The sequence below is a fragment of the Cydia amplana genome, chromosome 11 (genome assembly GCF_948474715.1).
Source record: "Cydia amplana chromosome 11, ilCydAmpl1.1, whole genome shotgun sequence".
Classification (NCBI taxonomy): domain Eukaryota; kingdom Metazoa; phylum Arthropoda; class Insecta; order Lepidoptera; family Tortricidae; genus Cydia; species Cydia amplana.
Genome location: NC_086079.1, coordinates 1,692,408 through 1,707,974, shown reverse-complemented (window position 1 = coordinate 1,707,974; position 15,567 = coordinate 1,692,408). Strand labels below are relative to the sequence as shown.

General features: G+C 41.2%; 1 protein-coding gene across 1 annotated transcript in view; it reads right to left on the bottom strand.

Moving 5' to 3' along the window:
* Positions 1-15,567, bottom strand: part of LOC134652025 (calcium-transporting ATPase type 2C member 1) — a 63,308-nt gene that overhangs the window by 20,629 nt on the left and 27,112 nt on the right. The window contains exons 4-9 of the mRNA XM_063507178.1: positions 13,281-13,437; positions 12,529-12,787; positions 10,166-10,403; positions 8,094-8,225; positions 6,619-6,785; positions 5,843-5,988 (exon numbers count right to left, since the gene is read on the bottom strand). Of these exons, the coding sequence (XP_063363248.1) occupies positions 5,843-5,988; positions 6,619-6,785; positions 8,094-8,225; positions 10,166-10,403; positions 12,529-12,787; positions 13,281-13,437 (1,099 nt within the window). The remainder of the gene's footprint in view (positions 1-5,842; positions 5,989-6,618; positions 6,786-8,093; positions 8,226-10,165; positions 10,404-12,528; positions 12,788-13,280; positions 13,438-15,567) is intronic.

Below are 15,567 nucleotides of genomic sequence, written 5' to 3'. Positions count from 1 at the left end.
TTGAATATTATCAAGAGTACATTTAGTACGTACTACGACAACACAGCGTTGGCCGGTTCACGCTCGGTACAGCGACATCTACCGACAGATTGAGGAAACACGCATCGGACCTGTTGTACAGTTGACGTCATTATATTAACATTGTTCGCTCTCACCACTGACAATCCAACCTCTAGACTGAGCTTAGGCCAATTCTTTCATGAAACCCATGGTATAATAATATACTCCGCCTGGTACTCTCTTCCGAGATTCGCGAATGACCTAACTGTCACTTGCCTACGTCATCATGCTGTTTACAGGTTCTCAAACTTTAAAATGTGGGAGAATTTTAACCAAATGTGAAAATTATTTTAACGGCATTAATTTTAAGTAATTCATGTAGAAACATAGTAAAATAAAACAAATCTATACTGCCCTTTTCACCCCTACTCTTTACAGTTCCGAATAGAACAGCCAACCATTTTCGTAACAAAACATTAATTACCAAGCTTACGACGTGAAAAGTTTGGAAAACACTGCGACTGCTGACACTGAGCGAGAAGGAAATAACAATTAACACGCGTTCGACAAGGATGACGGTCAGGGACAAAATGGCGGATTGTCAAATGTGACAGCGCTATCCTGTGTTGCCAGTAGTGTAAACAGAATTACCCGAACGTCTGAAATTTCTTTCGTGAATCGGAAGATATTGCTAACGAATAATTAAAAATGACGTGTTATTGTAAAATTTAAGATAAAATACAAATAAATGAAAATTATAAAGAAATATTTTAACTTATTAACCATAGATATAATGTACCCATGTAACATGTTATGTTGAAATAAAGTGGCAATGTTATTGTGACGTAGGCAAGTGACACTCTGGGAAGAGAAGACCATGTTTTATTAGACCATGATGAAACCGATGCTGCCAAAAATACGGGGGTGCGGGGGGACGAGGTGAGCGAATCCCGTGCCGTGATTGGTCCGTTCAAAGACACGGACCAATCACGGCACGGGATTGACTCGGAAGATGGAGTAACGCTACCGTATGTGTGGCAGAGGGAGTAGCGCGACTGTGCTATGTCTAGAGGTTGGATTGTCTGTGGCTCTCACTAAGGGTAAGGTACAAAAGTAAACATATTTTCGACGTCGACTGTACATAGCTGAAAAGTTTTTCCGCGTGTTAAAAAAATATTTTTGGTAATCTGTCATCACGAAAAAATCACGACAAATCACGTTGTGGAGGGGGGGGGGGTGGGAATATGAGGAGACCTATCTGACCTATCGCGTATTTTTTTACAGTGAACGAAACTAAGAAAAAATATCTACCACATGAATAGATACTTTTACGAAAATAGATAACTAAACAAGATATATTTACAATTGGTGGTTCATTCACTGAACGGTGAATGACTGTCACCTACAAAAAAACAACTTGTTTTGCTCGACTTGTTGATACAAATCAAATTATACGGTCGTATCAGAGCGGTCTAGTATATTTTACGTTGACGTAGTGTTAGTCAGTTCATGCTCGGTACAGCGACACCTATCGGCACACATGAAACATTAAAATTGAACCTCATTTTTATGCTGTACCACTCCATTAATCCGGTCTCATCTCCGCGCGTTCCTCCCAACAGTTAAGATCGGTTTTCCTAGGATAGCGGTGCCGTCATATAGCGGCCGTCTCCATACTAAATAATAAGGCTACGAGGGTGAATCAAAAAGTCCTTAGAAATAGGGTCAAAAACAAACGAATATCATTTTTATTTTTTTTACTTGTCAACATAATTTCCTTCTTGTTCTATACATTTATTATACCGTTTTTCAAGTTTTTTTAATCCATCATAAAAAAACGATTTTTCTTGAGCCTCAAAAACTCCTCTACGGCACCCATGACCGCGTTGTTGTCGTCAAATTTAGTTCCGCGAATGTGCTCCTTTAGTTTCGGAAACAAGTGGAAATCACTAGGAGCTAAGTCTGGCGAGTAGGGCGGATGATCAAAGATCTCAAAACCAGCTTGGCGGATTGCAGTGAGAGCCATTTGTGATCGATGAGCTGGAGCATTATCATGGTGAAAAAGCACTCCAGCACTCAATTTTCCTCGACGTTTTTCTTTGATTGCATGACGCACTTTTGGTATCAAATCGGTGTAATAGGCACCTGTAATGGTTTTTCCTTTAGGCAGATAATCAATAAAAAGGATTCCTTCTGCATCCCAGAAAACTGAGGCCATAACTTTACCTGCTGTCGGAAATACTCTAAATTTCTTTATTGGAGGGGAGGATGGCCGTTTCCAGGACATGCTTTGCTTTTTTGTTTCAGGGTCAAAATGGTGAACCCATGTTTCGTCCATTGTTACGAAACGACGATAAAAAGTGTCCGGATCATGCAAGATTTTCTTTAGATTCCGCTTCGAAACTTCTAAACGCAAGTCATTGTTAGCCTGCGTTAACATTCACGGAACCCATCTTGCTGACACTTTTTTAAAACCCAAAACATCGGTTAGTATTGAATGTACGCTACCAAACGAAATTTTTAGAGTCTCTGCTATGTATTTAATTGTTAGTCGCCGGTCGTTCAAAACCATTTTCTCAATTTTTTCAACGGTTTTTGCGTTAACTGAGGTAGATGGCCGGCCGGAGCGGGGGTCGTCTTCGCAGCTAGATCTGCCTCTTTTAAACTCGGCAACCCAGAAAGCGACGGTGGAATAGGGTACAGCACTAGTGCCTACGGTTTGCTGAATATCCAAAAAAAATCCTTGGTAGTCATTTTTTTCATACACAAGTACTTTATCACGGCACGTAACTCATTTTTTTCCATAATGGGACGTTTTAGTCGACTTATTTCGCAAAATATTGATTTACCATGTAACGGCGGGAACAATTCGAATGAAACCAACTGTCAAATATTACGTTATAATGACAGTTCAAAACATTGATATAGTATAAAGAACTGGATACCCAATCAGCCGCCAAAAATGGCCCCACAAAAGTAATGTCAAAACAGATCACGCATCACTTTCTCGTTTAGTCTTGTTTGAAACGCTCAAATGTGAAGTTGTCAACAATTACGAAATGTGCCGTTAAAATATGTAAAAATAACAATGATAAAACAAGGAAAAAGGATGGAATGTATTTCTTTCGGTTAGTTCTTTGGATAGCATTACATAATTTATGTAATCTGGTGGTCATTTTATGGTTTTGAATAAATTAATTTGTTAGTACCAAAGAAGGGATGTCAAAGAATAAAAATCTAATGAGTCGATGTGAGGTCAATATTTTTTTATATTTTTATATGGAATTCATAAGGAATAATATTATGTTTAAATTCAAGATTTCCAAGAAAACCTATGCGACGTGCAAAGTGGACTGCTATTTAATTATAGCAAGAGATAGGGGTGATGCAGTTTTAAACAAGGCAAAACGGCACTTGTGTGTTCGGCCCATTTCCGTTTCCGACATATACACCACCAATAAGGGCTTATATCGACTAACTGTAAATGCTAAACCTGTCTGAACACAGTGACAACCACAGGATTTTTTTTATAAAGTATAGGTAGACTTTATAAAAAAAAACCAATCAGTACCTAAATGTCCCCGTGCACCCGTACTATGAGTAAATGTAGATCTTAAATACACAGTTATTTAATAATAGAATTTATTTCAAGGAAATTAGTATTTAAAGACGTATACGAATTAAAAATTTAATTTGTTTGAATTTGAACCACGAATTAATTTTATTTGAGCTCCCGATTAAATTAAATTTGTTTTATTTATTACTTCAATTGGTTTTCCTGTACCGTAATACATAATATTAAAGTGTACCAAAGTGACTCCATTCGTTCATTATTCTCATTTGACGTTGTTTGACGTAAATACGTTACGTTTAGTGCCATCGGACTAAATTTTTTAACAGTGTTGGTACTTATGTTTGCAAATTTGACACTTAATGCTACGGCTTTAAGCTCTTTTCTGTACGAAACATTTATCTTGACTCAAAATTTACGTAAGCGTTTTTTTCATCAATGCAAATGTTGCGAAACGTCATTGGGATCCACATTTGTTGACGTTTTTGTTCTGCTTTGTGTGTCTATTTCTTTTATATTAAGTCAGTGGTTCAAAATAAATAAAAAACTTCATTTAAAAACTTTTTATAAACAGCCAGTTCTAAGGACTTTTTGATTCACCCTCGTAAATATGGATGTCGTAGTATTTGTATGGAGACGGCCGCTATATGATGGCACCGCTTTCGGAGGAAACCAAAGCTTCAGTGTAAGGCCTGAGTGGACGCTCGAAGCGGAGCGTTCGGCGGGGCGTGCAGCGTGGCTGTGGGCTCACTCGTGATGTGAGCAGCGTGCACTAAGGCCGCTCCTATACGCTTGCATTTGTTTAACATGCACGCCGCACGCCCCGCCCCGCTGCACGCCCGACTCGAGCGTCTACTCAGGCCTTACACTTATGCTGTTGCATTTGCTCTTTGAACATAGTCTAATAAAACATGGTCTTTCCCAGAATGACACAAGCCTACGTCACAATAACATTGCCACTTTATATAGCGCTGTCGCATCACCGGCGCCCTGGACCATTACGACAGTTTTCTTGGTAGAGTAGATACTTTTACGAAAATATAAAAATAAATAAACAAGTTATATTTACAATTTACAAGCGGTGATTCATTCGCTGAATGACTTTATCACCTCCAAAAAACGAATAAGTAATAGTATATCATACAGACTATACGGTCGTATCCGCTCTAGTATATTCTACGTTGACATGATGTTACTCAGTTCATGCTCGGTACAGCGACACCTATCGGCACACATAAAACATTAAAAACTAAACCTCATTTTTATGCTGTACTAAAGAGTATAGATTTTATAGAGTTAAGCTTTGGATTCCTCCGAAAACGGTGCCGTCATATGACGGCCGTCATATAGCGGCCGCAAAAGACGGCCTTCTTTACGGTGGCGACATGTGGAAAGTACCACGGCGTCATAACACACCGTCATCCACCAAGGTCAAAGCGGCAAATTTGAAAAATGTAGGCGCGATGGGATAACGTCCCATAGAACATTTGAATTTCGCGCCTTTTCCTACTAACAAGATTTGCTTGATCATCTATAATTTACTTGGAGGATGAAATATCATCAGAAGAGGAAAATAATCGTAGTACGGAATCATTTATTCAAATCTCGTGTCATTTATTCAAAATGGCGTCACCGCTATCTAATAAAACGTTCACGAAACTATCGACACCGTCATGACGGCCGTCATCTTACGTTACGTTGACAATCAACGTAACGTAACGCCGTCTAGGAAACCGCGCCATCTTGTTTACATAGACAACGTTCTAGTGACGTCAGTCAACGCTATATAGCGGCCGTAATATGACGGCACCGTTTTCGGAGGAATCCAAAGCTTAATATGACACAAATATACGGTAGTTTTACTCCATCTTCGAGTCAAGTGTCAGAATCCCGTGCCGTGATTGGTCCGTGTCTTTGAACGGACCAATCACGGCACGGGACTCGCTCACCTCGTCCCCCGCACCCCAGTATTTTTGGCAGCGTCGGTTTCATGAAATAATTGCTCTAAACTCCGTCTAGAGGATTCCTAGTCTATGTTATCAACTGTCTTGCTGGGTAATAAGGATTAATTTTACTTTACTAGTACCAGGCGTGGCTCACTCCGCGATTTCGTCGCTTTGCTACAGGTAGCTAAAAGTACATCCGTTCGGCCCCAATTTTGGGTGGCGCTGTCGCCACTTAGCGGCCATATCTGTGCTGATCGTAACAGACGCGTTTTGTTAGAGAGTGAGTCTTCTGTACTTAGTACTATTATTTATTCTGTGCTAGTACCTGAATGGTATCTCATGCAGCCTGGTATATTGTGTTCTGACATCATCCATTCCGTTCTTCATGGCCGCCGCGAGTAAAGCGCCCTCTGTCGGCTGCCCGTATAGAGTTTCGTCGCGGATGACCGCGTTGTTGCATAGGACGCCCACCTGAAATTAGATTTTGAACGCAAATTGAATCTTATTGTTATGGAAGAGGGTGTGTTTTGTCATTTTGTCACTTTTATTTGTCATTTTTATAGTTTTCAGCGGCCGCAGCATGGTTCCAAGGGAAGATTTTGTATTTTTTTCATGGGAGTCATTTTTAGGGTTTTCGGGGTTGAAGTCATTTAGGACTACTACTTACACACATACTAACATATGTACATAGTTTTTAGGGTTCCGTACCCAAAGGGTAAAAACAGGACCCTATTACTAAGCCTCCTACTGTCCGTCTGTATGTCACCAGGCTGTATCTCACGAACCGTGATAGCTAGACAGTTAAAATTTTCACAGATAATGTATTTCTGTTGCCGTTAACAACAAATACTAAAAAAGTACGGAACCCTCGGTGGCCTTTGGCGGTCAAAAGGTTAAGTGTAAGGCCTGAGTAGACGCTCGAAGCGGAGCGTTCGGCGGGGCGTGCAGCGTGGCTGTGGGCTCACAAGTGATGTGAGCAGCGTGCACTAAGGCCGCTCCTATACGCTTGCATTTGTTTAACATGCACGCCGCACCCGCCCCGCTGCACGCCCAACTCGAGCGTCCACTCAGGCCTTACACTAAGATCTACCACCGTTTTACCTCAAGCATGGTCTGTAGAGCAGATCGCGCTACGTCCAAGTCTCGTCCTTTATAAGCACGTAGTTGGATGTCGCCGCGTGCGTTATATCCCGCGCCGCGAACTTCCGCAATATGGCCGCCGGAAGTAGACATACAGGTAACTGTCATCTCGTTCTTCGTTAGCGTTCCTGTAAATAACGTGTTAATAAATCAATCAATAAATAATATTATAGGACATTCTTACACAAATTGACTAAGGGCCACTTGCACCATTCTAGTAACCCAGGGTTAACCGGTTAAACCTGGAGTTACCATGGTTACCAGTACAATTTGACACTGGGTTAGCGGTTTACCCGGTTAACCCCGGGTTAGTGGGATGGTGCAAGTGGCGCTAAGTGTGGGTACTCAGACAACGATATATATAATATACAAATACATAGAAAACACCCAACACTCAGGAACAATATCTGTGTTAAACACAAATAAATGCCCTTACCAGGATTCGAACCCAGGACCGCGGCTTAACAGGCAGGGTCACTACCCACTAGGCCAGACCAGTCGTCAAAATATAATCGTCGTTAATATTATGTAGGTATTTAAGTTCTCTAGATCCAGCTTTTCGGAATGTCAAAAACCGGCCAAGTGCGAGTGGGACTCGCGTTCCAAGGGTTCCGTACAAGTTCGACTCACGCTTGACTGCACATTTCTAATAGGTTTTCCTGTAATGTATGGGTAAAGAACTATTTTGTGTTTTTTTTTTTTTTTCAAAATTTTAGACCTAGCAGTTTATTTATATATATCTCCGTTGACATTTGCAGGGACGTCAGTCTTTCCGTGATCACAGTTGGTGCAACTCAGCTGAAACGGCGGAATTTAAGGTAAAAACAATGAAACTATATCGCGGTAGACCCGTTTGTGTAAATAAATATACAAAACGCGAGAGTTTATAAAGTGTTAAGATACTACCTATTTGTTGTTTGTATTATCGAACGAGCGAGCGAAGCGAAGTGAAGTTCTTACATTCAACTCAGAGCACACACGGCTGGCTAGGGGCACGTCCCGGCATTTCGATGATTTTAAACTGAACTATCAGAGGATAGTTTGATACACAATAACTTAAGTAAATTTGTTCTAATTTAAATGAAATTGGGTAAACGTGTAGTTGAGGGCATTATATTTTAGTCATTAAATTATGAGCAGGCTCGATCAAGGGGTTATTGAGCTAGAAGAGCTTACAAGGCTAAAAAGCTATTTGTCAGGGGTCTTGCTATTCTGGTCATCTTTTTTGCAAGAAAGTATGGTCGAGTTTGGGTATCAGATGAAAGTGCTCGGCTTACACATTTATAATATTATAGTTTTTAAATTTACAATTTTAAAATAATGATCTAACATTTTGGCGAACCGCGAGTTCTCAGTTCGGGGCGAACTACTAGTACCTTCAATTGGTCTTTCATTCATTCACTCTTAAGATGTGTATAAAATAGTGCAATACGAACCAGTCTTGTCACTGCAGATGACATTAACACAGCCGAGAGTCTCGACGGTGGGTAGTTTTTTCACAATCGCGTTGCGCTTGGCCATCCGCATCACGCCCAACGCGAGAGTCACGGTCACCACTATGGGTAGCCCTGAAATGGAAAAAGACAGGTTAAGACTTGTAGAATTTTCAATCAATAACCTTCTGGCCACAGACAATCCAACCTCTAGACATAGCATAGTCGCGCTACCCCCTCTGCCACACATACGGTAGCGTTACTCCATCTTCGAGTCAATCCAGTGCCGTGATTGGTCCGTGTCTTTGAACGGACCAATCACGGCACGGGATTCACCTCATCCCCCCGCACCCCCGTATTTTTGGCAGCATCGGTTTCATGAAAGAATTGGCCTAAGCTCAGTCTAGAGGTTGGATTGTCAGTGCCTTCTGGCTGACGGGTATTTAAATACAGATGCACTCACAGAGTGTCCATAACAGTAGTTTGTGTTACAAGGGATCAAAATGATATATTTCCGTCAAGGGCGTACATTGAGTCCTGAATGAAGCGATGGATTCTACAATCTGCATTCTAAAGTAGAATCCTGAGCGTAATGAGGGATTCAAGTGTTAACGTCCAAGACGGAATAATTTTGATACCGTGTGACACATACCTACTGCTTTTCATATAAACTATGAGAAAAATAAAAAAATCTTAGTGTTGACACAATCTGATGCTTAAACAGATTATTTAAGCAAAAAAAATAACGTACAAAAAAAATGTAAAAATAGTGTGCTAGAACAGAAAAGTGTTACTTTGATCCCTCCTAGCAGGGAGGAAAAGTGCCACTTTGATCCCTCCTAGCAGGGAAGAAAAAGCTATTTTCTGAATAGGAGGTGTGAAAACATTAGTGTCCATGGAGTGCGCTCTCAAGTACTGGGCGCCTTCAGACCAAACGGTCGGGCGAAGCCCTCACATACTGCACAAAAAGGTCAACATTTGGAGCGCCCTTCGCGCGCTCACATTTGGGGGCGCATTTCATACCAGAAGGAATAAGAGCGCGTTTCGCGCGCCCTCGCGTACTGTATGTAAAGGCCCGACATTAGAGGCGCCTTTCGCGCACTCGCCAGACTCGGCGACAGCCCCTTGCACGGTAAAGCGCTGGTGGCCTAGCGGTAAGAGCGTACGACTTTCAATTCGGAGGCCGCGGGTTCAAACCCCGGCTCGTACCAATAAGTTTTTCGGAACTTAATGTACGAAAAATCATTTGATATTTACCAGTCGCTTGCCGGTGAAGGAAAACATCGTGAGGAAACCGAACTAATCCCAATAAGGCATAGTTTACCCTCAGGGTTGGAAGGTCAGATGGCAGCCGCTTTCTTAAAAACTAGTGCCTACGCCTGGGATTAGTTGCCAAGCGGACCCCAGGCTCACATGAGCCGTGGCAAAATGCGAGTACAACGCAAGAAAGATGAGCACGCTCTCACATACTCTCGGAATTGCCTCAAATCTCATATCTCACCCTCAGGGATCGCGGCGACAGCCAAACTGACACTAATGGTGAACCTGGAGAGCCTTCCCCTGAAGCCAGCCCGTCACCATGATGAAACCGATCATGCAGAAGGAGTATAGGGACAGCTGGGCCCCGAGGATGTCCACTTGAGGACTTCAACTGTCATAGTTCCAGGACTATACTCAGCCTAGGGATTTTAAGGGCATCTAAACTACTATCAAGACAGCTTAGACACAGACAGCCCTATAACCCAAGATCTCTAAAGAAGACTGTGCTTACATATGATGTTTTTGGAGTCAAATTCTTAAGAGTTCTTGAACTTGCAAAAGCCAGCTGCTGTCTTTAGATTCCAGTCGGTTCTACTAAAACGTCATACCTTGAGTGGCTAGACTAGACAGTCTATGAATTTAAATTGTAAGCGTTCACTTGTTCAGGGCTTATTAGAGAAACTCTCACCTCCTCTCGCTTGGAATCCATGGATGTTTTGAGAGAAATCCTCGAAGACTTTGGAACTTCTGTTGAAAGAGTTATAACCATTGATAACTAGGGAATTTTCAGTTAAAAGGACAACTCTGGAACTTACCTTCAGGAATCGCAGCAACAGCCAAACTGACACTAATGGTGAACATCTCCTGGAGAGCCTTCCCCTGAAGCCAGCCCGTCACCATGATGAAACCGATGATGCAGAAGGAGTATAGGGACAGCTGTGCCCCGAGGGTGTCCATGGACTTCTGCAGGGGCGTCTTAGGGGCCTCTTCGGCTTGCATCATGCGGAAAATGTCGCCGAATTCGGAGCGTTCGCCTGTGCTGACCACTATGCCCTGGAAATGTCAATGTTAACTTGTATCTATGGGGCTTTTAAATGTTTTATAAGTTTTAGTCACTCGCGCGACATGTTTAGGAGAGCCTACGGGGCGTTTCTGAAAAGCTTGTAACTTGTAATACAAGCGGATGTCACTTTTTGACATCTTTTGTTAGAAAGGGACTTCCACTTGTATTGTATTACAAGCTATAAGCTTTTGAGAAACGGGCCCTAGGTCTCCATTTATAAGCACTAGCAGTGCGTGAGTAGCGTGGTCCGAAACATATCGCGCGAGTCACTAAAAATATGTCAGTTAAACCGTTTAATTAGCTTAGTATTAGTACGACTCACGACAAACTTTAAGTTCGATTTTGATATTATTGAATTTGCACCTCGTACCAAACATCCAATACTTGGGGAATAAGGGATTATTTAGACGGCGCGCGAACTCGTATACGATTTTAGTTACATTGCGGACCATTGAGGTTACATCAATTCAGCCGACCGATCAAATGACGCAATGTAATGAAACTCGCATACGAGTTCTCGCACCGTCTAAATGAGTCCTAAGTGTCTAGTACGTGAAGCTGTTTTTAATATTTCTGATAAAGCCAAGCTGAAATTTGGCATGATAACTTGTCGTCAAATTCAACCATATATATACTTAATACAGATTTAAACAAGTTATCTATCAAGAGAGTTGCCTCACGCGTCACCGACAAAACTTGTCATTCCGGCGGAATGCCCCGCTTGAGGAAAATGAGTTAAAATACTCTTATGAATTATATATTTTTTATTTCAAGTGTGATACCGATTGCGAATATAAGGATGATTTAGTCTTATGTCGATCTTCAGATTCCTACGTCCGTAAATAAAGGGTAATTAGGGTAGATACCTAAGGCAATATTTTTTTTACCTAATTACCACATATGACCAGCGTTCCCATAAACGCTAAATATACATAATAATCCTTATTCACTCTCCCAGCAGCGGCCTTATTCGGTAGTATATTCTTAACCGCCAGGTCCGTTTCTCCCGTAAAGGAACTTTCGTCTATAGCCAAATCCGTAGAATCCTAATCTTAGCATTACCACACCGCACCAGGGTACCCATAAAAGCTATATTATCCTTATTAACCCTCCCAGCAGCGGCCTTATTCGGTAGTATATTCTTAACCGCCGGGTCCGTTTCTCCCGTAAAGGAACTTTCGTCTATAGCCAAATCCGTAGAATCCTAATCTTAGCATTACCACACCGCACCAGGGTACCCATAAAAGCTATATTATCCTTATTAACCCTCCCAGCAGCGGCCTTATTCGGTAGTATATTCTTAACCGCCGGCTCCGTTTCTCCCGTAAAGGAACTTTCGTCGATAGCCAAATCCGTTCAATCTAAACTTAAGTACGAAAACTAACCTTAGCATTACCACACCGCACCAGCGTACCCATAAACGCTATATTATCCTTATTAACCCTCCCAGCAGCGGCCTTATTCGGTAGTATATTCTTAACCGCCGGCTCCGTTTCTCCCGTAAAGGAACTTTCGTCGATAGCCAAATCCTTTCAATCTAAACTTAAGTACGAAAACTAACCTTAGCTAATGTGTGGTAATCCACACCGCACCAGCGTACCCATAAACGCTATATTATCCTTATTAACCCTCCCAGCAGCGGCCTTATTCGGTAGTATATTCTTAACTGCCGGCTCCGTTTCTCCCGTAAAGGAACTTTCATCTATTGCCAAATCCGTTCAATCTAAACTTATTAACAGAGTGTGGCCCGTGTCAACTTCGTTAACTACTATGTGGCCCTTGGCTGCTAACAGGTTGCCGACCGCTGCTTTAGACATCTAAACTTAAGTACCAAAAAACTAACCTTAGCATTACCACACCGCACCAGCGTACCCATAAACGCTATATTATCCTTATTAACCCTCCCAGCAGCGGCCTTATTCGGTAGTATATTCTTAACTGCCGGCTCCGTTTCTCCCGTAAAGGAACTTTCATCTATTGCCAAATCCGTTCAATCTAAACTTATTAACAGAGTGTGGCCCGTGTCAACTTCGTTAACTACTATGTGGCCCTTGGCTGCTAACAGGTTGCCGACCGCTGCTTTAGACATCTAAACTTAAGTACCAAAAAACTAACCTTAGCATTACCGCATCGCACCAGCGTACCCATAAACGCTATATTATCCTTATTCACTCTACCAGCAGCGGCCTTATTCGGTAGTATATTCTTAACCGCCGGTTCCGTTTCTCCCGTAAAGGAACTTTCGTCTATAGCCAAATCCGTAGAATCAAATAGTCGTAAGTCAGCTGGAACTCGGTCGCCGACGTTGAGATGGACTATGTCGCCGGGAACGAGATTTCGGGCGAGGAAGTGCTCGATGCTGCCCTCACGAAGGCTGGAAGGAAAGTGAGTTTTAAGTAGGTGAACTTAAAGTTGAAGTTTGTTTAACCATCTAATCGTGGACATAGACATGCTAGACATGGTTACTTGTGATATTGTGAACCTTATGGCTTCGTAATTAGAGTTCAACCAAACAAATGGGAGGGACAAACATTGTTCAGTTCTTTTATTTACTATATTAGCGATATTCTTGCACGGATGCCTTGTTTTGTGAAATAGACCTTAATGATATGCAGTTACAGTTTAATTTACAAGTAACAAGTAGGAGAGATGAGTTTATTAAGTTCTTCTAGTGATTTCTCGGAGCGATACTCTTGTACAGTCGACGTCAAAGATATGTTTACATTTTTTGCCTTATTACAAAGGAGCAAGGTGCAAAAGTGTAAACATATTTTTGACGACGACTCTACTAATGCCAGGACTTTATCATGAGTACCTACATGTGATATGTGCCTTAATTATGTGTATGTAGTTAGAGTTCAAATTACCAGTTACAAGTAGGCGGGACGAGTTTATTAAGTTCTTCGAGCGACTTCTCTGAACGATATTCTTGAACGAAGGCGACGGTGACCACGATCATGATGGCGACGGTGATGGAAATGGCGTCGTCGTATTGACGCATGATGATACTTACTACGGCGGAACCTACAAAAAAGAGGAGCGTTAAATAGGGAATAATAGCGAATGCAGGGCGAAACTTATATTGTGAATAACATCCCTATAATCCAAACCTAAATACGGCCCTGGCGAGTTACCGCTGACTACTAACTTAGTGCAGTTATACACGTACAGCGGTGCGCGTATGAATTTAACTTAAGTATGTATTTTAACTTACTTCTACCCACTGTACTGTGACGTCTGTGACTTAACACAACTTTTGGTACTTTGTTATTGTTACTTCCCATACTTGTATATACTTTGTAGATAGAATCAAATTGTCACTCACGGGCGCAAACTAACATAGAATAATATAATAAATTAGTGTAGTAAAGTATCTATCTATAAAATCTAAAATATAATAGGTAGCCTAATAAAACTTGGTGTTTTTGATAAGTCTACGAACTACATGGTATACTAAAAATGTCAGCTCTCTAGCATTATCCAAGCCGAAACTACGAGGGTTCGAAAATACGACGAAACGTGCCGAGAAAAACATGCACTGCCTTTTGCCCTTTGTCTCGTCTTGGCAGATAGATTTAGGTAGGTATTGTAGGTAGCTATAGTAGAGCTATCTCTACTAGGTTGTTTACCTACTCATAACTTTTCATACAGCTCCGCTATGAGCTACCCCTTTTTGTTTTCCCATACGCCCGCTATACCATCGCCCACACTGTTAACTGTCCATCGGTAAACCTTATTACAAAAGGCATAAGGTCCACCGATGGATAGTTAAGAGAGTTGCTGTATGTACATACTGTTGTATATGTGAATAACGAAACACTTCACAGAGACTCGAGTGTATTTCGAGGCAACTGAAAGCAAACATAGCTGTACATAAGTCGGCTGTTTCCTGTACGGCTAGTCGGCTACCATCAGTTTGGCACTGACATAAACACCATCGAGAACGTAATTTACTTTCTATACATCTCGCTCGTACTCGCATATTAGTGCGAACGAGATGTATAGAAAGTAAAGTACGTTCTCGGTAGCGTATATGTCAGTTTTGACACTGTCAGTGACTCATGGTACGGGCTCTGAAAGCAAACATAGCTTTACGTAAGTCGGCTGTTTCCTATATCCTTAAACATGTGTGCGAAACATACCGTGAAATCACTTTTGGCATGGAGTTAGGGAGGCAAATAAATATAATGTCTTGAACCTTTTTGGCAATTTTCGTGGCAGTGGATATATGTTACTAGATATAGGTACACTAGCAGATATACTTAGTACTTTTACGGTGCCGAAATATCTGGAAACTCGCTACAACTTTATGGTAACAGAAATCAAATTTCTTGGTCATAATGCTATTTATTATTTGGCGGAGTAGCAAAGTAGTAAATAACTTCATGATTATTTTTAGCTATAATCTAAATAACCATAACTTCAAATAGTAAACACATACAGTTTCAATTTTCAGATTCACTGAGCGTAAGCTATGATCTAAATTCTAAACAATACGTCATGTTATTCCATTAAGTATGTCTGTTCATTGTCATCTAAATGACACGTGAAGACTCAATAATAGTGTATTATTATCATGATGTATGTATTGACAACCATAAATGTGAAACGCGGTGCCGAAAGGTATTATTATATAATTTATATATTATTGAGCTAACGAGTATGATACTCAGTAACGTATATTATAGAGTATTATATTCCAGACACTACAGATTTATTTACTTATAATTCTAAATACCTATAATTTCATTATATTAGATGTCCATTTTTGTGATTAAAAAACATTCGGAAGTATACAAAATTATAGCGTGTCAGTTTTATTTTCGATTTTCCTCGAATACGCCATATCATTGACCCTTCGACCTCATTTTAAGAGTCACACGAACCCGCCCCCAATAAGCCGCTCCCATACTTACAATCGAAGTTATTCTCTCATTTTAAAACGACATGCTTAAATAACACGAAACTTGGCATGAAGATTTACGTAACGTATACTCGTACATATATCTACATAATATATGGGACATCATCTATGAAAAGGGACCTTATTGTGGATGGCGCTTACGCCGCACAGCGTCGCGCGGCATTGTATTTATATCGGAGCATCGTTAATAATGGCGTAACCGCCATCAACAATAAGGTCCCTTTTCATAG